The 25,906-nt window shown below is 43.1% G+C and overlaps 1 protein-coding gene across 3 annotated transcripts in view; it reads left to right on the top strand.

Moving 5' to 3' along the window:
* Positions 1-25,906, top strand: part of Irbp (Inverted repeat-binding protein) — a 142,003-nt gene that overhangs the window by 34,643 nt on the left and 81,454 nt on the right. For all 3 annotated transcript variants that reach the window (XM_068348078.1, XM_068348079.1, XM_068348080.1), the window contains exons 3-7: positions 8,764-8,941; positions 11,068-11,161; positions 11,276-11,453; positions 20,857-21,047; positions 21,540-21,621. In XM_068348078.1, the coding sequence (XP_068204179.1) occupies positions 8,764-8,941; positions 11,068-11,161; positions 11,276-11,453; positions 20,857-21,047; positions 21,540-21,621 (723 nt within the window). The remainder of the gene's footprint in view (positions 1-8,763; positions 8,942-11,067; positions 11,162-11,275; positions 11,454-20,856; positions 21,048-21,539; positions 21,622-25,906) is intronic.

Raw genomic sequence — 25,906 nt, 5'->3', positions numbered from 1 at the left:
TTAGCGACGTGTCAAGTTTTTTTCGTACTACAGTATAATCCTATACAGGAAAAATCCCGGGTTAATGACCATGCCAGAGGTACGACTTCCGCCGCCCTAACGGGTGAGTCATCCTTAATAAATAGTGTTAGGTTTGTTAATGATGGAACAAGTGACAAATTTGGAAATAATTTGTATTTTTCAAAACGTTCAAACCTTTAGCTATTTCATCAAATTGTCTCGCCATCACCTGTCCCTCATAAGTCCTGCCTGCAATCAAAAGTGGTTAATATCACTGTGTGTGAGTGAGTGGGGGTACCCAGTAACCCCTGGTACCCCCTCCACCCTCCCACTAACTAGTGGTTGGGTGGGTGCCACCTCGCAAATAAAGTCTTAATGGCATGTCTTCCAGCTCCTCAGAAAGATAATCCTTATTAAATAGGTAAATGTTTGTAAGTTAAAAAAAATACAAATCACTTCAAAATTTGTCATTTTTCTTAACCATACAAACCTGAGACCCTCAAATTACATTGCCTGCCTCAACCATCCTGCAAGTCCTTGGTCAAGGTAGCACTGCCTCTGCCCACCCGCCACCCATCAGTCAGCTGTGCTTACCTTATTAGAAGCTTAAAGGCCCTTCCAGATTTGCCGAAGTCATATTTCTATTAAAGGCCTCAGGTTTGTATTATTAGGAAAAATGCAAATTAATTGAAAAATGTGTGATACTTAGAGGATTCTGCAATCTGTGTTCAGCCTACCGTACAATGTTATGCTGACCTAGGTATGGCTGATTTTCATTTGTTAAGATGTTGCTGCTGGCAGAATTAGAATTTTAGAGTAATTAAAGATGTACTGTTACTTTACTGTAAAGAAAACTTTTTAGTTGGCTGAATTCTTTTTGAGGAAATACACCTTTTCATATTCTTGAAGCATCCATAGTTAGAAGATTAGCATTCTAGGGTGAATTTTTTCATCTTAATACATCAAACGTTATTGAATCTACAAGATTAACAGTGAATAATGAGAAAAAAATAACGTAATTATTACCAGTTGGATAATTTACATTACAGAAAGCCTTTTATTTTGAATTATTTTTGTTCCGGCACTAAATACAAACCTTACGCTCTTTACATAGGAGTATTATTTCGGCGATAACTGAAACCAGCTGTTTAAGCTCAGTGGCGATTCTAGGGGGGGGCCAGGGGGGGCCATGGCCCCCCCAGTTTTTTGGCTGGCCCCCAGCTTGGCCCCCCCAGTTTTTGTTTCCATATCCTAATTCTAAATAAGCTTAGTTTAGGCATATATAATAATATAATATAATATATAATATAAATATATACCTTATAAATTATACAGTATACTATATATACACTCAAATATCCCATCCTATCACAATAACTAGACGTAATCACAAAAAAATAAAAAGATGGTAACGTTGCTAGATTAAAATTATTGGAATTTTTTTTACACCTCCGTCCTCCTCGCCCGCTTGTGTTTGTGTGACGCGAATCAGACGCGTATGTTTCTTCCATGTATGATGTGATGATGTGATCAGTACATGTAGTTCGTTTCTGTGAGACTGTGAGCCGGTCAAGTCAGTTTTTACCCGATTAGTGTCTTATTGAGTGTCTAAAGCATAATTATTTGTGCATAAGTGCATTTGAGCATAAGTGGTATTCATTATTTCGTCTCATACAAAGTGGGAGTAGACTAGTGGCTATGAGATATTCGATCTTTATGTACAGTATGTGGGTGTTTCACATAAGAAGCGGATACGAAAATAGAGTAAAAAAATAATTATACGAAATCTTAGAAAAAGAATGAGAAGAATCTGACAGGCGGGTGTAAAGTAGCAAACAATGTACACTAATTTTTTTGTTATATGATGTAGGTCTATATCCCAACTCAAGTTTTAACCCTTCAACCCAGTGTTAACCTTTTCACAAACAGATCTGACAAAAGCCAAATATAAATATTGTCGTTAGCCATATTTGAAAGAAAATAACTAAATAGGCCAAAATACAAGTAGCTGGTGAGTCGGTGACAATTAACCCCATTTTATTTTTACATAGAAAACAATTCCTATAATAATAAAAATCGTCTAGGCCTAATTGTATCATAATTTTTGTGATTCGTGAATGTTGGCAGTGATAGTGTAGGCCTATATGTGCATATATTTATTATACTGTATACATGTTATACACACACACACACACACACACCCACACACACACATATATATATATATATATATATATGTGGGGGTGTGTGTGTGTGTGTGTGTGTGTGTGTGTGTGTGTGTGTGTGTGTGTGTGTGTGTGTGTGTGACAGTGTGTGTGTGCGTGCTGTCATCATCTTCTATTCTTCCAGTCGGTAGTCGGCAAAACCGCAAATTTTATCACATTTTTCTGTGGTGACAGGTGTGTTGTGTTAATTGTGAATTACGTGTGATTATTTGATTTAATTTATTTTTTTTTCAGAACTTACTATCACAGATAATTTTATTGTACTATAGACAATCATGGATAAATTTGTAATTAAAAAACGCAGTGAATGTGATACACCATTGACAGTAAACCTTGAATCTGATAAACCTGCTAAGAAGTCAGAGGGAGACTGTGATCGTGAAAGTATTGGCAATCCTGCAAGATCAAGTTCACATGATCATGCAACAAAGAAACAGAAAAAGGAAGATTCTGCACCAGCTGACATTTCTCAATCTGCTTCTGAGAATCCTATTCAGGTACGATTAAAAGAGTATCCAAGGCATAGTGAAGGAAAGTCTCATGCTCGGTCTTTTGTGGGGGCTTGGTTCGACAAATATGAATGGGCTGAATATTCTAAAGAACGAGATGCAATGTTCTGTTTTGCATGCAGGCACTTTGCTCCACCAACATATGGCAATGCAGATGAAGCATTCATAAAGAGTGGCTTTAGACGATGGAAGAAAGCACATGGAAAAGATGGTACCATCGAAAAGCACATTTCCTCTCAGTGCCACAAAACTTCTTGTATTGCATGGGCGGACTATCAACGAAATAAAGCTGATAAAACATCAATTGCTCAGTGTATAAGTGAGGCATACCAGAAGAAAGTTCTTGAAAATCGTCATTACATAAAGACATTAGGTGAAATAATCCTGTTGACTGTAACACAAGACATTTCGCAGAGAGGACATAGAGAAGGTGATGATGAACTGAATCCAGGAAATGTTCGTAAGATTCTCAGATTCACTGCTAAACGTGATCCTATTATAGCTGATAGAGTAGAAAGTGGTCCAAAAAATGAAAAATACACTTGTTCTGCAATACAGAATGAGATGATTGACACACTTGCATGTATGGTGAAGGAAGAAATTGCAGAAAAAGTTAGGTCATGTCATTACTTTTCTGTTCAAGCTGATGAAGCCAAGGATGTTAGTAAGGCAGAGCAGTTGGCATTAGTTATTAGATTTTATGATGAAATAGCAAATTGTATTCAGGAGTGCTTCATTTCTTTCACTCAGATGGACTTGTTGGATGCTGCCTCTATCACAGATATTATTTTGAAGAGTTTGGATAAACTGGGGTTGGATTACAAATCTTCTCTTGTAGGATTAGGATTTGATGGGGCATCAGTGATGAGTGGAGGGATTAGTGGTGTTCAGAAATGAATTCGTGATAAAGCTCCTTTTGCATATTATATACACTGCTATGGACACAGGCTCAATTTAGTGTTGATAAATGTTGCAAAGTATGTACCCGAAGCTGCTGAATTCTTTAGTTTGCTTGAAGAACTCTATATCTTTGCTAGTAACTCGGTAGTTCATGAGAAATTCATTTTGATACAGCGTGAAATGTTGCCTAAAGAACAAGTACGAGAACTGCAGCATCTCAGTGACACAAGGTGGTGGTGTCGGGCCACTTCGTGTGAAAATGCTCTACTCCGTCTGCAATGCATAATGAGACTTTTGAAGGAAATTTCTGAAGATGACATTGGTGCCCGAGCTGTATCCGCTCGCGGTTTGCTTGCCCAGATTGATGCAGAGTTTGTTTACTTATTGCAATTTTTCACAGATATTCTTGGAAAAGTTAATAAAGTGTCTACACAGCTACAGGATAAACAAGCAGACCTAGGAAAAGCAGCAAATCTAATTTCGTCACTCCATGAACATTTAGTTAATGTACGCAACTCTGACTTGAATGACCATTACTCTGAGAAGGTTAATGAACTCTGCAGGAAATGCTGCATTACACCAACAACAACAAGAAAACGGGTAAAGAAACCTCGTAAGCTTGATGGATTTATCGTGTTTGAAACAAGTGGTCAAGGATCTTCTGTTCCATGTCATGTGCAACACATCAGGATTTTCTATGAAGTCCTAGACTGCTTAATTAGTGAATTAGACCGTCGTTTCTCCAAAGAGTCAAATGCAATTTTCTGTGGTATTTCAGCTCTCTGTCCTGGAGGACAGACATTCTTGTTAGAAGAAGACTTGAAGGCATATGCAATGGCATACTCGGTCAGTCAAAAGGATTTACAATATGAGATCCCTCTGGTGAAGAAATTACTCACGAAAGAGCCAATACAGCCTACATCCATTACACAATTCCTGTCATTCCTTAGTCCTTATAAGGCTGCATTTGACTGTTTGTACAAACTATTGTTAATATCTGTCACTCTTCCTGTTACCAGTGCTTCTTGTGAGAGAAGTTTTTCAAAAATGAAATTAGTGAAAACATTTCTCAGAAATTCCATGACCAGTGCTAGATTGAGTAATATCGCATTACTGTCCATTGAAAGTGCACGTGCCGAGGGAATTGATTTAGACTGTTTTGTTGATGAATTTGATAGCCGGCATGATAATCGTAGAATTAAGCTGCACTAAATATACGTACTATAATCTACTTCACCTCAGGAAAGGGAAACTCGCCCTGTTGGCAACACTGCATTACTTCATGCATGCTTGCATGGGGTTTTAATATCAACATAATATTTACATTACATTCATAACTCATGATTCATTTTTGTTTTGAAGATATTTTTGCCATATTTTTGCGATTTTGTTAAAAATATATTGCAAGAAATACATATATATTTTTTTTTAAGTAATACGAATAACCTCCATTATCATAATGTTTGTGTAGGCATACATGTATATGTTTTACAAATGCAAGTTATGAAAGTAATGAGGTGTTATTATTGTCATTTGTTATTTCATTAATGACATAATATTGTCTTCAGAGTGCCACCTAGCCACCAACAATAAATGCCACCCCAAAATTTATATTGGCCCTGAAGTGGCCCCCCCACTTTCAGAGTCCTAGAATCGCCACTGTTTAAGCTTTTGCGAGGCATAACTACCCTCCGCTAGTTAGCGAAGATGGGTATCGGGGGTAGACCAACCACCCTGCTCACACAAGCTCCAGTAAACAATCGTTAGTTTTTATTTTGTCTCGGTAGAGTAAAGATGTAGTCTTGCTCTCCCATGAAAACCTTTTAACCAGTTTACGATTAAAAGCAACAGGCCTAAAAGTTTAAGAATTTCTTTTTTCAGATGGTGACCCTGGACTTCCCTTTTCTGTGAACTCCGTTGCTTCCCTTAGCGAAGCAACGGTGCCCACCTCCGAGGGAAGCTTCTTCCATTGCTGCTTGAGATAAGTCCTACCATCCTTTGGAGCTTTCGGGTCTCCTGGATAAGGAATGGTTTTGAGTGTTACACTTTACTGAAGCACTCTCTGCTTCTGCTCTCCTTTCTTCCTGCCGCTGCGGCGTAGGAACGAGAGCAGTGGCAAACTGGTTCCCTTCAGGGTTTCCAGTTGGGGTGAACCCAGAAACTAGCTCTGGCTAAGTTTCACAGGCAGCTATCGATGTCGACCTTCAACTTGAGCTCAGCTCATTCGAAGCAGAGAGCACTGCCCAAAGGTCTGGCTCTTAGTGTTGGACAATTTTCTGTTCTGAGGGAGAGATAACCTCCACCAGGTGTTGGGCAACTTTCCCTTCCAAGGGAGAGTTACCCTCCATACTCTCCCTTCCGAGGGAGAGTTAACCTCTACCAGGTGTTGGTCAACTTTCCCTTTCGAGGGAGAGTTACCCTCCACCAGGTGTTGGGCAACTTTCCCTTCCGAGGGAGAGTTACCCTCCACCAGGTGTTGGGCAACTTTACTTTCCGAGGGAGAGTTAACCTCTACCAGGTGTTGAGCAACTTTCTCTTCAGAGGGAGAGTTAACCTCTACCAGGTGTTGGGCAACTTTCCCTTACGAGGGCGAGTTGCCCTCCACCAGGTGTTGGGCAACTTTCCCTTCCGAGGGAGAGTTACCCTCCACCAGGTGTTGGGCAACTTTCCCTTCTGAGGGATAGTTAACCTCTACGAGGTGTTGGGCAACTTTCCCTTCCGAGGGAGAGTTAACCTCCACCAGGTGTTGGGCAACTTTCCCTTCCAAGGGAGAGTTACCCTCCACCAGGTGTTGGGCAACTTTCCCTTCTGAGAGAGAGTTAACTTCTACCTGGTGTTGGGCAACTTTCCCTTCCGAGGGAGAGTTAACCTCCACCAGGTGTTGGGCAACTTTCCCTTCTGAGGGATAGTTAACCTCCACCAGGTGTTGGGCAACTTTCTCTTCCGAGGGAGAGTTAACCTCTACCAGGTGTTGGGCAACTTTCCCTTCCGAGGGAGAGTTAACCTCCACCAGGTGTTGGGCAACTTTCCCTTCCAAGGGAGAGTTACCCTCCACCAGGTGTTGGGCAACTTTCCCTTCTGAGAGAGAGTTAACTTCTACCTGGTGTTGGGCAACTTTCCCTTCCGAGGGAGAGTTAACCTCCACCAGGTGTTCAGCAACTTTCCCTTCCGAGGGAGAGTTAACCTCTACCAGGTGTTGGGCAACTTTCCCATCTGAGGGAGAGTTAAGCTCCACCAGGTGTTGGCAACTTTCCCTTCAGAGGGAGACTTACCCTTCACCAGCCACTATCCAGCAATCTTCCCTCTTGCAAGGAAAATTTCCAGCAGCTGCAACATGGTTTGGTCGCCTTTCCTGCCTCCAGGAGAGACTGCCTTCGCCTGGGAATTGGATTTGTCAATGCCCTGGTCTTGCTCTTTGGAGCTTGGTGACAAAGTAGTTAGGGGACTGGTTGCAATTCCTGCTAATCACCGCTGCACCTTCAAGGTACAAAACGAGTTTTGTGTGCAACTTCCCTTTGGGGTCTTGGCCGCTGATGGTGATGACCACTGACCACTTTCCGCCGCCGCCTCTCCCATCAACGAGTCTTGTAGGCTTTAACTCTTCGGGGTTATTGCTGACACCATGCCTTTGGTCACAATAAAGCTACAACCAAGCTTACCGAGTATTGTGAGGTCAAGCCCTTCGGGATCTGCACCTCATGGATCCAACCTCTTACGAGGGTGAAATAGCTGTTCTTCAAATCCAGCACAGCTTTATTCATTCCCCTCCGAGGGGACGACACAAAGCTACTCACCAACCCTTCGGGTGGTAAGGGTTAGGATGAGCATGAGTACCTTTCAAAGACCTTAGTTGCCCACCCACCCACTAAGTTCTAGTGAGGTGGGTGGGCGAGCTCATCTGCCTGACGAAGGTGTGTGTACCCATTATTAGTTTGTGAGATCCTACTTTGATAGCCCTTTGATCTAAAGTACGCGCCACTTTGGTAGCGTGCACTTACTCACATTACCTGTATCCATTCTTACAGTTAGGAGTCAACTCTCTTCACGCCAGCATTTGTTAACGCATGGCAGTATTTTCTAATGCACGCCAGCACTCGCTGATGCTTGCCGGTGTTCGCTAATGCTCGGCAGCATTGGCTAGTGCTCGCCACCGTTAGCTGATATTTGCCAGCTCTTGCTAGCGTTTGCTGGCAAGCCTGTGCAAACCTGCCTAGTGTTAGTGTTCTTTGCATTCTGTGCCAAGAAACCCTTACATGCGAGACTACGCTTCTTCATGGAAAACTCCTTTCCCTGACGAGGTTTACATCACTGCAGGCATTTGCTAACATCCTATAAAGGCTGAAAGGAACTCCTTTGGTTGTGCATGCATGCTTGCCAAGACAAAACCTGAGGTTTTTGCCACAAATATGGTTTACTGCAGATAGCATGTGAGCGCCACATGCCATCATTGTGCCTCCTGGGCACGAGTCTTGTTAGACGCCGAGTTTTGTGAAATGTAATTCTTTGGCGTTACTTTCTCGGTCTTATTTTTCTCTATGGAATGGAGAGCTCTTCAGAGCACTGACACAATGGCTAGTGAGACATACCCTCGCAAGGTTATTCTTTGCAAGCCTTTAGTCCCAAGGGAATACAGAAGTGTCGGCTTCTGCTTACGTTTACTAGTGGAGGGTAGTTATACCTCTCAAAATCTTTAACGGCTGGCTTTAGCTATCGTCGAAATAATACTGCTATGTAAAGAGCTTCGGGTTTGTATATTTAGGAAAATTCAAAAATAACAAATTTGTCATTTCTCAAAATCATAGTTCCTCATTGAATTTTGCAAGTGATTTAGGTTTGTGAAAAATTAAATTGGTGTTAATTTAGTATAATTGTAAGACCTTTGTAGCATCTTGCTGCAGCTTGGTTCATGATATTCGACTGAACCTGTATTTCTTCATATTTTTAGCGATTACAGCATACTTAAGGTCAGTTAGTACATTTTGTTATAGACACGGGGGTTAGAAAATACAGCACTGTAGTTTTCTAGCAGAAATGGAAGGAGTTTTATCAAGTTGTAGAAAAATACTTATTACCTCATTTTCTATTCATACTGGTACAGCATATTAGTTTATGACAATATCTTTTTACAGTGTGTTCATGCTACCCTAATGCGCAAGATAATCACAAGTGACCAGGACTTAATTTCTGTTGTATTTTTCAATACAAGGGAAACAAAGAATTCAACAGATTTTGCCAATGTTTACATTTTACAAGATTTAGAGCGGCCAGGAGCGGAAAAGATTCTCCAACTTGAGGAACTTCTGAAATGTGAGTTATGGCCTCAAAGTAAAGTTACCTATTCATTATGGCTTCTTTAATCTGTATGTTTACTTTATTTATCTATAAGCTTATTTCAGCTTGTTAATTATTTTACTTTAGTTTGTTGCTGCACAAATATAAACCATCATCCTTTAAAATAACCATGGTTTCAGCGAAGCTAGAACTTATCATAGAATTTGTAATGAAGTGGAGGTAGTTACTGTACTGTTTGGTTGCCCCACCCACCCGACAGGCCACTGAGCAGCCACTTTGATTTCAACCACTGATCAGTTCTGATATACAGAACTCTGCTTCTAAAATACCTGATTGTTTATTCCTTCATGAGTACAAACCATTGTCCACTAAACCAATGCCTGTTAGGTGGCAAGTAGGCCTTGTCTTTCCGATAGGTGAAGTGAACCGTACAGTACAGACGTACATCTTGGCATCCTCATCTGGCTGTTTTAATATGTTGCGTTTTCTTTCATACTAAATAAATACTCTTGCAGACAATCATGTGCAAGGGATGTTAATGGAAGTAGACAAAGATCAACAGTGTTTCCTAATATCTGTAATTGTGTGACAGTTTTCTGTGCTACCTGCTATAATACAAAATTTTTGCTCCTATCAGTCACCTCATCTGTTGCTGTTTTATCCACCGCGTATGTGTGGCCTTACAATGATGATAATGACAGCAACATGATTCTCAGTAAGTTGGTTTTCCTTAGTCATTGCTGATGCTATATAGAAGGAAAAGTTCTGCTACTGCCTAGTGTGAAGGGGAGGAGTGCTGCCTTTCTTCCCTTTTAGTGTCTACCGATAGCAGAAGGTGCTAAGGATGTGTCACCTGGTTGTGCTGTTGTTTTCTCTTTCCCTACAAGTGTTGTTATCACCCTGCATGACTGGAAAAGACGAACTTCACACTGGACAACGTATCCTTTAGGATACCGATTCTTCATCGACTTACCATTTATGGTAATTGCGTACAGTACTCTAACTTCGCTTACATCCCTGTGCATGGAAGCTAGGGGTTGACAGGAATCGTGACTTTCGCTCCTTTTCAGGACTGAAGTTCACTGACATTACCCTGGGTCAGTTAATCTAGCCAGTTTTGGTCATAAGGACTTCCACCTTCCTAAGGATAAATTTATAATTAAAGTTTGATGGTTTGTATTACTTGTAGGAACAAATTGAAGATTCTAAAAATAATTTCTATTTTTCCTAACTACAAACTTGAGAACTTCAAGGTACACAACCTGACTCAACCACCCAGCGAGCACCCAGGCCAAACGTCAAAGTGAGGCTTGCTCGACCTGGCACTCGGCAAGCAACTACCTGTACTTTGTTAAATGTCTAAACAGCTGTTTCAACTTCACTGGTGTCATACTCGTGTTAAAGGTCTCTGTTTGTATTGTTAGGAATTATAGAAATTATTTTAAGAATTTGTGATATTTGTACACTTAGTAACTAAGAATGTAATTGTTCCCATGGATGAGTAACCTTAAGATAGTTTTTTTTCTTATTACATGTATTGTTTTTAGATGTTACCAATTTTTAAACAGATCTTGTCTTAGTTAAATGTTGTTTTGTTAGTTGAGATATTCTGATTGTTGAGTAAAAGAGTATTAAGATTATTGTGGTGCTGTCTTACTCATAAAGTGATATACTGCAATGTATTGAATTCTGTTTTTTTTTTTTTAAATTACTTTTTCTCTGGTATATTCAGTTGAATAATATAGGGTACTATACTAGGTGCCTGAGCTCTCTCTCTCTTTTTAAATACTACTACTACTACTACTACTACTACTACTACTACTACTACTACTACTACTACTACTTCTTTAAATAATTTCTCACAATGGTTAATTCGAGATGGGGCTTCTTTTCTCAGTTAAATGTCCTCAAATGGGGCTTTGAAACTCAACTGAATAAAGATGAGTAGGTATTCTTTAGAATTGTGGAAAATGTTTATAGTTGCTATTTGAATTATAAAGATTACTAAACATTAACAACTTACTGTAAAAACAAAAATTCACCAGTAATTTTAAAAATAGGTACCGATAAAGTATTAGCTTTTAAGCCTTACATTATTTTTCATTTCATCATTGAAGTAATTTCATGAATTTTTTCTTCAGTGCCAACGAAGGAGTTTGACAAGAAGTATGGCCATGCAAGTGGAGCTAATATCCATGATGCTCTGAGAGTGTGCCAAGGAATTTTCACAAAAAGGTTGGTTTGTAGTAAACCTGAAGATTAATGTACAAAGGATATTGCTTGAAGTGTAGAGTAAATTCAGTGGTCTGTTTTGTTCATTAATTTAATCTTTACAATTTTTTTTTTCAGTTCTAGCAGACTATCAGGGCAAAGTATTATGTTGTTTACCAACTGTGATGATCCTCATCCGGGGGACAATCAAAAGCAGCGCCAGGCACGTCAGAAGGCAGGGGACTTGAAAGAAGCTGGTATTGTTTTGGAGATATTACACATGGGAAATCATTTTGATGTGAAGAAGTTTTACCAGGTTTGTATTTGATATATATTGCTGTATAATGTTGTTTGAATGTTTCTACAGCATTTACTGAATGCCAAGGAATGGTGATTAAAAGTCTATGGTAAAAAGCAGAGGGATCACTGTGGCTAAGTCTTCTATCAAAATAAGCCTTAAATGAACTTGGGTGTTGGAAGGTCTTTCCTTTGCCAGTAATTTTATTGTATGAATGCAGTTTTTGTAATTTATTCCTACACGAATATAAACCATCGGCCATTGATAGGAATGTGATTTCAGCGAAGCTGGAACTCAGCTGTTAAAATTTATAGTGAGGTTGTGGTAGTTACTGTTGGGTGAGGGACAAGATCTGCCCACATGACAGTCCACTGAGCAGCCTCTTTAACTTTAGCCACTGAGTAGCTGTAGTACTGATGTATTCTCTGTGTCTGGACTTGGCTGATTTAATCTTTTCTGCTTTATTTATTCAGAAATATGTTTGCTATTGCTGTCTGGGTTATGGAGAATCCACATGTGAATATTCAGGTCTGGCCTTGTAAGCCTAGCCACAATTATGGTAGGTTTATTAGCCAGACTTGTGTGGATCTCCATCACTTATGTCCTTTGCTTATATGGCATGATTGCAAGCTATGATGAGTGTAGATTTTAGGCTTCTTTGCAGTAATCTGGGTATCATCGGAAGTGGAAGAAGTTCAAGAGGTGACTACACTAATGGCATCCTGAAGAAGATTTTTGCCAAAAGCTTCGTTTTGCCTTCACGGACTTGAACTGCTAGGCCTTCTTCAGTTTCCTGTAGAGCTAAGTTCTATGGAGGAAAATCTAAGAAGGGAGATGACCCTGATTGGCCCTTGAGGCAGGTTTCGGTAGAGGTAGGAGTATCATCTAGTGAAGGTATTACTCCCCTGCCTTCTCCTCAAGAAGTGCCATTTTCTCATCACAGGATACCATAGTACCCTGTTCAGAGAAGAGAGCAGCAGTCCCCTGTGCAGGTAGAGAGGTAAAGGAGGGTGACCAAGCTCTTCCAACACAAAATATCGTAGGAAATACTGAAAAAAGGAAATACAAAATATCGTAGGAAATACTGAAAAAAGGAAATACAAAATATCGTAGGAAATACTGAATAAAGGAAATACAAAATATCGTAGGAAATACTGAAAAAAGGAAATACTGTAAGGCTAAAGAATAAGAGTAGTAGGCAATAAGAAATGGTGTAAGGAATAGACATGGACTGAAATTAGCAATAAAAATGTAAAAATAACAAATGAAAAATAAACAAAGAAGAAAGAATAGAAAAGAAATATATGATAATTTTTCAATATTAAACTTACCCGATGATCATATAGCTGCATCCCTGCTGCCCGACAGAAAAAACCTACGGGCGGAATACGCCAGCGATCGCTATACAGGTGGGGGTGTACATCAACAGCGCCATCTGTCAAGTAGGTACTCAAGTACTCGATGTCAACAAAGAACCAATTTTCCCTCTGTCGTGCCACTGGCAAGACCTACTAAATACGCCGTCCCTAACTGGATTTGTTTTCACAACGATTTGGTGAAGTACACTATTCCAGTTTTGAGCTTTCGCTATGCAGGGGTTTTTTCTTCATTTCAAAACTTGAACTCGTTTTGGATAGATTTAATTTTGGTGACTAAGAGAGTATGGACTCTCTTTCACTTTTAAATGGCCGACCCTTCCCTTAGACGGAAGTGTGTTTAGGTTTTTGGTAATTTTGCTTAACAAGTTATAGATCTATTTATTTTATATCTTTCCGCCTTTATAGGCCTCTTCGATTAACTTTCCATTTATTATAAACTTATAAAAAATTAATTTTTGTTTGTTTATTTGCGACCTTTCCTAATAGTAGGCGGTCCTTACTTGGAACCGAAGTTAATTAACATTGAGCCCGTCATATCGTATTTAACGTTTCAAAGATGAACTAACGTTTAGTTTTTTAGTCTCCGCAGTTGTTGACGTTCAGACGTTCAACATGCGCTCTATCGTTACGATAGAGAGAGAGTGTATCACGGTTTCACGTTGCAGTAAGAGTAAACCGATTCTAGCGTTTCGTTCATTCTTTCTTAGCTTAAATGGTTTAAATTCTAAATAAAGGAACTTTTTATTTGGGAAACCTTTCAGTTTTTTCCTTTAGCAAATAACATGTTTTAACGATATATAATTGGGCTCTTCTCTCAGGTGCTAAGTCAAGAGAGAAGAGAGGAGAGATAGAGACGGAGGGAGAGAGAGGAGAATAAACGTTTCGTCCAAGCGGGTAACGTTGTTCTCGTTTTTTACTCTTCTCCCTAGTCGCTGTAGGGGAAGAAGGTAAAACGTTTCTAGAGTTTTATTCTTGTTCCCAGGCTTTATGCGGTGAGAGATTGTAAACGTAGTTTATTTGATCTAGTGTTTAGTCTCTTTTCCAGCCACTGAATTCGTTTTTTACTCTTCTCCCTAGTCGCTGTAGGGGAAGAAGGTAAAACGTTTCTAGAGTTTTATTCTTGTTCCCAGGCTTTATGCGGTGAGAGATTGTAAACGTAGTTTATTTGATCTAGTGTTTAGTCTCTTTTCCAGCCACTGAATTCTTTATCTTTATTTATGTTTTTCTGTTGCATTGTAAAACTGTTTTCGCAATTACTACCTTTTAATGAAGGATAGGATTGCGTGTTTCAGGTATCAGTTAAAGTTTCGATTTCAGTGAAATAAGTGCAAACAGAAAATCAAAAGTGATAAAGTGATATGCGCAAAGTGTTACAGTGTTGCGTCCGAGGGTTCGTCTGTTCGTGCCAGTTGTTCACCTAGTCCGGGACCTCTTACAAGCTCCCAAGCCCAGGGGAGAAGTAATGTCGAACGACTTATGGGTTCCACAGGCCTTGATCGACGAACAGACGTTTTTCCCTCTGTGGTTTCGGGCGTATCTACACACGTTGCCGACGTGAGATCGCCCCACCCACACAAAGACGAGAGAGCCCATTTATTCCTCGTCTGCGGAAGAGGTTTCTCGTAGAAACCATGGACCAAATCTTGCAGCTTTTAAGTGCAAGTCGGTCCCTTCCGCGCAAGTCCAACGGCCTAGGTGTAGCCACTGGGTCAGTTCGGACTCGCTGCAGTCATCCGACGACTGCACACCTCCCAAGAGAGGCAAGGTGGTACCGCAACAGGCAGTAACTCCGTCTGTTGCCGCACCAGCTGTTTCAGACCCTCAGTCACAACGGACAATAGCTCCGTTTGTTGCGGTTTTTTGTAGACCCTAAGTGGTCTTTACTGCAGTCTATGCAGACTCAGTTAGCTGCGGTTATGCAGGAGTTTCGTGCGGAGAAGGTTTACACTGCTCTCGTTAGCCTACAACCTGCCACGGTTGTGTGCCCAGCTCACGCTGAGGCTGCCTGCTCCCACACTCCGGCTGCGGAGAGCTCCACCTCCGATGCGCAATCGACCCTGCCAGACGCATGTTAACGTTAGCCGACGTGCGGCTCCCTCCGTTAACATGCGTGAGCTACCGCATCAGCAGTGGGAAGGTGGAGTCAAGCTGCCGTGTTTTGACGCGATGCGTTAGTTTCCGCAACCCACGGCAGTCCCCACCACGCACCACCACTCCGCTTTGGTTGTTGCCTGCTCCCACACTCCGTCTGCGGAGAAGGTTGACGATGCACCCGTTTGCCTACAACCGGCCACGGTTGTGCGCCCAGCATGGCTGCCTGCTCCCACACTCTTGTTGTGAGAGCTCCTCCACCCATGCGCAGTCGACCCTGCCAGACGCATGCTGACTCCCACAGACACACGGAGCACTCCGTTGCCGTGCGTGAGCTACCACAAGCTGCCGTGTTTTGACACGGTGTGTCAGCCTCCGCAACCCACTGTGGTTACCGCCACTCGCCCGCAGCAGACTAGTCAGTCAGGAGTTGAGGCTTCCCCACACAGCTTTGGTTGTTGCCAGCTCACAGACTGTCAAGCAGTTACATGACGTTGCCTTCTGGTCTGCTACTAATGCACCAGTGCTGTATGTCCTCACGCACCTGTTGTGGTTGACAGTTCAGTTTTTGACAGTTCACAGACTGTCAAGCAGTTACATAACGTTGCCTTCTGGTCTGCTGCTTATGCACCAGTGAGACCCTCACTGAGATAACCTAGCTTTTCTCGGACATGGTTCCTGTAGATGAGAAAGTGCTGTTCTCCCTCCTTCTGATATTCCTTTGAGGACTCTGTCATTTGGAGAGGAGCCTTAAGCTGCTTAGCCTCCTATGGACTTTAATTAAAGCATAACAAGGCTTCCAGGGATGGTAAATGGTTCCGCTTCAGTCGCTAACCCCGTCTGTTGCCACACCTGCTCCCATAGACCCTAATGGGCTTTGTTGCAAGACATGCAGTCCAAGCTTGTGTCCTTGTTAGAGGATTTTTTACGGAGAAGAACCTTCTAGCCAACAACCTTCCTACCGGTTGGTTGTACGCCCTGTTGACGCTGAGGTATCCTACTCACGTCCGCCAGTTGAGATGGTTCCTCCACCGGTGCGACCCAGTGTGGGTTGCCAGTCGCACGTTGACGTTAAGCGACTCTCGGAGGTGGTTGTGGACGTTCAGTGTGTCACTAGGAAGACGTTCAACAACCAGCAGAGGTGACTTGTTGTGACGCAGTGCGGCAACCTCAGCAACCCTGTAGGGGGTTGACTGCACAACCCAGACAGTCTAGACAGTTTCGGGTTGACGCTGTACTTCCTCGCGTCCCCATGGTTGACAGTTCACAGACTGTGCAGCAGTACCATGATCTTGTGTCCGGCTCCGTCACGCATCCACCAGTGCGACCGGATTCAGCGAGTCAGACGTTGCCCACTCCGTTGCCGTTTCCTCATCAGTTTCGGATGAGGAACCCTCTGATGAGGACATTGCTGAACAAGACGATCAACCCCCAGCCCTGCTATCCATCCAGGAGATGCTGAAGAAGGAACACTGCCCTGTCAGGCTGTGGATGAGTCTGGTTAGGACACTGTCATCCGTGGTTCAATTTGTGTCACTTGGAAGACTACACCTCCGTCCTCTTCTGTATCATCTAGCTTTTCACTGGAAAAGGACAAGACGCTAGAAGCGGTCTCGATCCCGGTTTCCGGAAAGATAAAGTCTGGTCTGACTTGGTGAAAGGACTTTATCAACCTTTGAAAGGGTCTTCCCCTGACTGTTCAGACTCCCAACCACGTTCTCTTCTCGGACGCATCGGACGTAGGCTGGGGTGCGACATTAGGCGGTAGGGAATGCTCGGGATTATGGAACTCGAGTCAAAGGACAATGCATTTCAACTGCAAGAAGCTTCTGGCAGTACGTCTGACCTGGAAAAGCTTCAGGTCTCTCCTTCAAGGCAAAGTGGTGGAGGTGAACACGGTCAACACCCTGCTTTGACGTACATCTCCAAGCAAGGAGGGACCTACTCTCTGACATGGTACGAGTTCGCAAGAGACCTCCTCTCCTGTTCAACAGGTCTAGACTTTTCACTAGTAACGAGGTTCATCCAAGGCAACTTGAATGTCATAGCAGTTTGTCTCAGTAGGAAGGGACAAATAATTCCAACATATTGGACCCTCCACAAGGATGTATGCAAGAGACTTTGGGCCACCTGGGGCCAGCCAACCATAGATCTCTTCGCAACCTCGATGACCAAGAGGCTCCCAATACTTTGCTCACCTATCCCGGACCCAGCAGTAGTTCATATAGATGCCTTTCTACTAGATTGGTCACATCTAGATCTATATGCATTCCCTCCGTTCTAGATTGTCAACAAGGTACTGCAGAAGTTCGCCTCTCACGAAGGGACAAAGTTGACGCTAGTTGCTTCCCTCTGGCCCGCGAGAGAATAACTCACCGAGGTACTTCGATGGCTAGTAGACGTTCCCAGAACACTTCCCCTAAGGGTGGACCTGCTACGTCTGCCACGCGTAAAGAAGGTACTCCAAGGCCTCCACGCTCTTCGTCTGACTGCCTTCAGAATATCGAAAGACTCTCGAGAACTGGAGGTTTTTCGAAGGAGGCAACCAGAGCGATTGCTAGAGCAAGGAGAACATCCACCCTTAGAGTCTACCAATCGAAGTGGGAAATCTTCCGAAACTGGTGCAAGTCAGTATCCGTATCCTCGACCAGTACCTCTGTAACTCAAATAGCTGACTTCCTCTTATACCTGAGGAAAGAACGATCTCTTTCAGCTCCCACTATCAAGGGTTACAGAAGCATGTTGGCATCAGTCTTCCGTCACAGAGGCTTAGATCTTTCCAACAATAAAGATCTACAGGACCTCCTTAAGTCTTTTGAGACCACGAAGGAGCGTCGTTTGGTTACACCTGGTTGGAATTTAGACGTGGTTCTAAGATTCCTTATGTCAGACAGGTTCGAACCACTTCAATCAGCCTCCCTGAAAGATCTCACCTTTAAGACTCTTTTCCTGATATGCCTAACCTCAGCTAAAAGAGTCAGTGAGATTCATGCCTTCAGCAAGAACATCGGATTCTCATCCGAAACGGCTACATGTTCTACAACTTGGTTTTCTAGCCAAACACGAGCTGCCTTCTCGGCCTTGACCAATATCGTTCGATATTCCAGACTTATCGTATGGTTGGAAATGAACTAGAAAGAGTATTATGTCCTGTAAGAGCTCTTAAGTTCTATTTTAAAAAAACCTTTACGAGGCCCGTCTGAAGCTTTATGGTGTTCAGTTAAGAATCCATCTTTGCCTATGCAGAGAATTCTTTATCCTATTTTATCAGACTGTTAATACGAGAAGCTCATTCCCTTCTGATTGAGGAAGACCAAGCTTGGCTGAAGGTAAGGACACACGAAGTTAGAGCTGTCACAACTTCCGTGGCCTTTAAACAAAATAGATCTCTGCAAAGTATATTCGACGCAACCTATTGGAAAAGCAAATCAGTGTTCGCGTCTTTTATCTTAATGTCCAGTCTCTTTACGAGAACTGCTACACTCTGGGACCATTCGTAGCAACGAGTGCAGTAGTGGTGGGGGCTCCACCACTACAATTCCCTAATTCCAGAACCTTTTTAATCTTTCTCTTGAAATATTTTTGGGTTGTCCGGAAGGCTAAGAAGCCTTTCGCATCCTACTTGATTTGGCGGGTGGTCAAAATCATTTCTTGAGAAGCGCCTAGATTAGAGGTTTTGATGAGGCCCTTTAGTATGGGTTGCAACCCTTCATACTTCAGCTCCTAGGAGTCGCTCAGCATCCTATGAGGATCGCGAGGCTCAGTAAGGAAGACGTACTTAAAAAGGCAGAGTAATTATTCAAGTCGTCTTCCTTACCAGGTACTTATTTATTTTATGCTTGTTATTTTGAATAACTGCTAAAATGAAATACGGAATACTTAGCTCATAATGTCAACATGTAATGCTGGTCTCTACCCACCCCCCTGGGTGTGAATCAGCTATATGATCATCGGGTAAGTTTAATATTGAAAAATGTTATTTTCCTTAGTAAAATAAATTTTTGAATATACTTACCCGATGATCATAAATTAAAGGACCCACCCTTCCTCCCCAATAGAGACCCAGGGGACAGAGGAGAAAATTGGTTCTGTGTTGACATCGAGTACTTGAGTACCTACTTGACAGATGGCGCTGTTGATGTACACCCCCACCTGTATAGCGATCGCTGGCGTATTCCGCCCGTAGGTTTTTTCTGTCGGGCAGCAGGGATGCAGCTATATGATCATCGGGTAAGTATATTCAAAAATTTATTTTACTAAGGAAAATAACATATTTTACTGAATGTGAACTTGTCTTGTTTTTTCATTCTAATTATTTAAACTAAAATTCTTATAATTTACCCACGGTTGCAAATGGGTGCTGAATGGCCTCCTAAGTTCTATATAAACCCAATTAAATCTTATTGATTATGTCATTTTTCCATGTTATTCTTAGGAATTTAGTGGCTACGATGCCCTTGCAAGGTGTTCTGAGGTTGGTATTAGAATTACTTTTCATATTGCTGTTTCTTTTATATCTAGTGATGAAAATGTCTTGAGTTACTTTTTATCTTTTCCTTTGAAATGCATCTTTTGAACTAGGTCTGTGAGAGGTTGGAAATGTGACTGGTCTGTTTAAAGTAAGATAGGATCATCATTATTTAAACATCGAAATTTCCATTTAACTTGGCTTATTTTGTTATTTAATGAGTTCTTTTAAGTTTTTTTTCTAGATTGTCTGTATTCCCATCTAGCCCAGGTCTTCATCTATTCATTTTGCATGAATTTGGTTCTCTTCCTATTCTGATGATATTTAAATTATCCTATTCCAAACTGTTGGTATTCTGAATCTTCCTTTCTTGTGTCATGGCTAAAGCATATCAGTTTTGGTTTTAATTCCCTGGACATTTTCTACAAATTTAAAATTTTGTAATAATGTTTTCAGCATGTGCTAGCCATGGTTATCATCATTCTAAAGTCAGGCTTTTATTGAATAATTTTTTTCTCAATAGCCATGTCTCTCTCGTCATCGGTGCACCTCACACAATGCTTTGTAGGTACTGTATTGATAAAGGTTCTTGGCAATATCCCTCTAACTCATAGCTACGCCCACTTTTTATCATGCTACCCTACCTTCCTTTCTTCCATATTGCTGTCCAACTTCTAGCAACTTTTACTTTATGTTGCAACCATGGGGTTTTCCCCCATTGTGCCCTTGGTGCTGAATGTCTCTCTAGGCCATTCTGCAGGGTCTTACAGCTCAAATTGCATGCATGCATGCATGGAGAAATATAGGCCTTTCACACATCAGATTAATTTCCTGCTGATGGAATGAATGGCCTTATTTACCAGTATTCCAGCAATTTCTTTTGCTGCTCTATTTCATTTTGCCCTCTCAAAACTAGTTTCACGCTAGTTAAGTTGCTTAGGTAGCGTTACTTTCTCCAAGGCTGTTCTGCTGAGTATCTAAAGTACCTCACTACTGCAATATACATTCTGTGATCCTGAGCACTTCTTGTCTTTCAATCTGTTATATTACGGGTGGATGCGTATATTATTTCAGTCATCCCAAGTGCATCTTGTTTTCTCTGCCAACTGAGGTTTCTCCAATCCTTCTTTTTTTCAGTATCACTGTTATTTTACATAAATCAATTTGATTTTAAAAATTTAAAAAATATTTTCTATTAATTCTCATGTTAACTGGAGCCATTTACATGTGTAAACTTATATAGACTCAAAACTTTGTTGCTATGATGCAAGATGAAGACAAACTTTATAATGATGATCATAATTTCTATGAATTACAGAAGATTATTGTCAGGTTTATTTATTTTTGGATACATGAGGGGAGAATTTGTTGTTATAATGACTTATTTTAAGAGGTGATACAAGTTAATAGATGTTTTGTGTACAGAATTATGCGATTGTAAAATAGAAAATGTTTGATTTTAAAGATAAATTTTATTATCCAGGATATGATAATCCGTGATGATGAAGACGAAGATTCACAGGAGAGTATGATACTAGCTGATCCAACCAATCGTATTGATGAACTTACGGACAGAGTGAAACGACTGGAACATAAGCAGAGGACTATGGGTAGAACCACATTTACATTGGCCCCTGGAGTTGAGATGGCTGTTTCAATTTATACGGGTGTTAGGTATGTACGTGTTGTGTTTTTCAATTCTTCCTATTTGATTTTAGAGCTCCAGTAAACTTACGAAGGTAATAATACATGTCCTTCAATGGAAATTAGGTGTTCTTTTAAAATGAAAACTACTGCACAATACCTTGTCTTATAGATGCATTTATGAATAACCATCTAGAGTTTTGCTGACTGCTATATGTAGTGGTTTTTTCATGTTAAAAGTGAGCTTGCTTCATTTTGGAGCTCCTCAGCTTGTTAATAAGTAAAAAATTTTTATTTTATAGGACTTGAAATATTCTTTCTTGATTTTACTCTTTTTCACTTGACTATTGTTGAATTGATTGTTCCTATAATGTTGATATCCTTTTTGCATTATGTACATGTGATTCCTTGAAAAGGTAGATTCTTAATAATTTTTTTTTATTAACAAATCATAGGTTGCATTAATTACATTCTCATAGTTATCTCACAAGTCTCTAGTCAAGTTGAAATATATGCTTGCAGAAAAACATATAAACCATCGAAGGTGAAACTTTGGAAAACTACGAATGAAGAAGTGAGGTATATGAAGAAGGAATATCTTGAGGTGAAGTAACTCTGTTTCTTATTCCAATCTTTATATGGAGAGGCCTTTTTATTATAGATAGAGCTTATTATTTATGCCCTCTTAGTTCAGTAAAATTTCTCTTGTGATGACTCAGAAACCTTGACTTGATTATTCACAGTTATTTAAGTAAGTATGACTGAAGAATATGATGCAATAGAGCAGCCTAGATTATTTTTTATCAGTTTTTATTGAAACATTTGTTACACCTTTCAAGATTGCTTATGATAAATTAACTGAAGCAAGATTCCAGTATTATTTCTATGATCCTCCCCTGATGTTCATATTAATTTCATCTCTGGAGGCTTAAGCTTAAGAAATTTTCCCTTCTTTCCTTCCAACACTAATACCTCCAGTAAAGCAATAAGACCAGCATCTAACAACAATGACATGCTGCGCATGTCCTATAGCTTCTTTAGTCTAAAAGTCGATATGGAACAATATGTGCTCCTCCACTCCAATTTTTAGGATTTTTGTCTGTTTTTATACTTATTTTAGTGTTTTAAGATGTCCTCGGATTTGTTAGCAGTTTATGTACTATTTTGCATAAATTTTTTTTTTTTGGTGATCATGATCCATATTCTTTTTGTGCCTTGTGCCAGGAACAATTTTTTGATTTAGAGAGTCTTTTACGGAGTGTGGAGGCATCACATATCCTCTGCGGGAAGTATGTTTCATAATCTGATTTAAGTAGGGGATTCAGCATATGAAGCTTCATCTGTGGTGGATAACGGGGGAGGGTGGGCTGTGGCACCCTAGCAGTACCAGCTGAACTTGGTTGAGTCCCTTGTTAAGCTGGGAGGAACGTAGAGAGTAGAGGTCCCCTTTTTTGTTTTTGTTTCATTTGTTGATGTCGGCTACCCCCCAAAATTGGGGGAAGTGCCTTGGTATATGTATGTAAGTTTTAAAGGTTAAAGAATCTTGCTTTTAGGGTTTTAGTTCAAGACTAATTTAGAGGTTAGGCTATTTATTCAGACGTATAGGGAATGATGATAGTAATGCCACTCCAGCCTTTGACTTTGCTACAACCTAACATGTTAATTTTGACAGTCATGATCTTATTAAGGTTTAACGTCTTTAGCTTCTTTTGTGGAAGCTCAGGCCATAAAGTTTTAGTTGTTCTAACACAAATACAAACCTTCGTCCTTTAATAGAAGTATGTTTGTTCCGTAACCGAAATACAAACCACGCTATTTACAAAGGGTATTACTTTTAGCGTAGCTGAAATGGCGAGCCATTAGAATTTAACGAGGGTGTATTACCCCCGCGCTAGTTAGCGGGGGGTAGGGGAGTGGTAGCTAGCTACCCCTCCTCCCCCTCACACACAGGTGAATACTCACTTTCACTTTTGGCTCGGACTGTGACAGTCGTCTCTGTCTTGGTCCTCGCTTGGCAGCCATTGTCTGTTTTGTTTTTTTTTTTTACAGTTACCGATCTAGTTCGTTTCTGTAATATAGCAACGGTGTGAGCTGTCTGGTTGAGTCCTGGGGATTCGGCTGTTGCTGCCTCCCCCCTTGTATTGTCGTCAGGGGCGTGTCTCCTTCTACTGGTAGTACTCCCGTGTCGACGGACAGCTCTCCAGTTCATTTTAGAACAGTCAGGAGGCTTGCCTCCTTGGGCGGATAACTTTCCTTCCGAGGGAAGTTTTTTTTCCTGTCCAGGCTTGAGCTTTTCCTCTTTTGGGGGTTCTTCTCTTGCCTTTTTTTCGTGCGACTATGCTCTTGGTGCTGAGCGGTCGCACCTGCAGTTTCGCTCAAGGGGCTGGGCAACTGCAGGAGCTCCTCTTCGGAGGATTGCCCCTCTTAGGTCACTGGCTGACCAGTCTCTTCCACGAAGTGTTTCTCTTTCGTTCGCGAGAGAGTACACTCATAGAGACTCCTCTTCGGAGGTTTCTTCTGTTGCTGTTGCTGTTGGCCTCCCTCGCCGTAAGGCCCTCCGTCCGCCTCGTCGTAAGGGCCTCTCATCTCCCTATAAGGGTGCTTGAGGCGCCTTTTTGAATCTCCGTTTGCAGCCTACAACTTCTTTTTCTCGATCTTCCGTCTTGGTGCAGATGGACAGCAGTCTAATCTCGTCTTCCGACGGGCAACGGTCTTCCCGACGGACAACGGTCTTCCCGACGGACAGCGGTCTTCCGACGGACATCAGTCTCCCGGCGGACAACGATCCCTTCGGGGCAAAGGGTTGCCCCCACGGGGGTTCTTCCCTTGCGTGTCAGGGTTTCCCTGCGCGCCCTTCTGTTCGTCAGCGCTCTCCTGTTCGTCAGCGCTTTCAAGATGATCTTCCCTGTGGTTCCTGTTACGTGCCCTGTGCGCCCACGTTCGCCCTCGCGATCTAGAACTTCGGTTCAGGTCGGGGTCAAGGACTCTTCTTCTTTGCGCAGGCTTCCACGCGTAGCCTTCTGCTCGTCAGCGATCATCAGCTCGTCAGCGATCATCAGCTCGCCAGCGATCGTCAGCTCGTCAGCGATCATCAGCTCGCCAGCGATCTCCAGATCGCCCACGTGTGTTACAGCTGGCACGCCAACGTTCTCCAACACTTCTGAAGGAACATGGTTCGCCAGCTACTAGCTCAACTGCGGATGCTGATCGCCATCGCGCGACCCTCAACTGCAGATGCTGACCGCCATCGCGCGACCCTCTACTGCAGATGCTGACCGCCATCGCGCGACCCTCAACTGCAGATGCTGACCGCCATCGCGCGACCCTCAACTGCAGATGCTGACCGCCATCGCGCGACCCTCAACTGCAGATGCTGACCGCCATCGCGCGACCCTCAACTGCAGATGCTGACCGCCATCGCGCGACCCTCAACTGCAGATGCTGACCGCCATCGCGCGACCCTCAACTGCAGATGCTGACCGCCATCGCGCGACCCTCAACTGCAGATGCTGACCGCCATCGCGCGACCCTCAACTGCATGCTGCTCGCCATCGCACAACCCTGAACGATTGCCCGCTTACGCATGCTGCTCCTCATCGCACCACCCTGAACGATCGCCCTCCTGCAGATGCTGATCACCATCGCACCCTTTCACGCGATCATTCACCTGCGCATGCTGCTCGCCATCGCACAACCCTGAACGATTGCCCGCTTACGCATGCTGCTCCTCATCGCACAACCCTGAACGATCGCCCTCCTGCAGATGCTGATCACCATCGCACCCTTTCACGCGATCATTCACCTGCGCATGCTGCTCGCCATCGCACAACCCTGAACGATTGGCCGCTTACGCATGCTGCTCCTCATCGCACCACCCTGAACGATCGCCCTCCTGCAGATGCTGATCACCATCGCACCCTTTCACGCGATCATTCACCTGCGCATGCTGCTCGCCATCGCACAACCCTGCACGATAGCCCGCTTACGCATGCTGCTCCTCATCGCACAACCCTGAACGCTCGCCCTCTTGCGGATGCTGATCACCATCGCACCCTATCACGCGATCATTCACCTACACATGCTGCTCGCCATCGCTTACCTCCAGCGATCTTCTTCACCTACGCGGCAGCACGATCCCTCGCCGTCACGCCCATTCCCCTGCGCGATCGCTCGCCCGCGCGATCGCTCGCCTGCGCGCCCGCGCGATCGCTCGCCTGCGCGCCCGCGCGATCGCTCGCCTGCGCGCCCGCGCGATCGCTCGCCGGCGCGCCCGCGCGATCGCTCGCCTGCGCGCCCGCGCGATCGCTCGCCTGCGCGCCCTCGCGAACGCTCGCCTGCGCGCCCGCGCGACCACTCGCCTGTGCGCCCGCGCGACCATTCGCCTTTGCGCGACCGTTCGCCCTCGCGCGACCATAGTTCGCGGCGAATTCCACAGCCGGTGGTAGCAGCAGGGACGCGTGCTCCTAGGCGGCACTCGGGATCACCTCCATCCAAGCACAGGTTGGTAGTGCAGGACGAAGACAGGTCAGTACAGCATTCTTCCCACCTTCTTTTCAGGCAGGAACCGTCGTGTCCTCTCCAAAGGATCGCCCGATCCCTTTCACCTTAGCGAGGATTTCGGACTCTGTGTCCTTGGAGCAGCAGACATGGTTTGATCCGCTGGCACGGGCGTTAATGAGGGTTATGAAACCAGCACTCACCGGCCAGGGTAACAAACCAGCGGCTGTCTCTCCTACGCTGAAGAGAAAGAGAGGAGTGGACTTCGTGGTGACTTCCCCCAGGGCGAAGTTGGTTCCCAAGAGGTCGGTCTCGAGGGTCCCCTCTCCTGCACGAGTACTCTCTCCTTCTCCCGCCCTGGAAGGATTTTTGGCGGGGGGGCTTTCCGTTGA

Source organism: Palaemon carinicauda, chromosome 24 (genome assembly GCF_036898095.1).
Source record: "Palaemon carinicauda isolate YSFRI2023 chromosome 24, ASM3689809v2, whole genome shotgun sequence".
Classification (NCBI taxonomy): domain Eukaryota; kingdom Metazoa; phylum Arthropoda; class Malacostraca; order Decapoda; family Palaemonidae; genus Palaemon; species Palaemon carinicauda.
The sequence above is the reverse complement of the archived record's forward strand: the minus strand, read 5'-3'. Positions and strand labels throughout refer to the sequence as shown.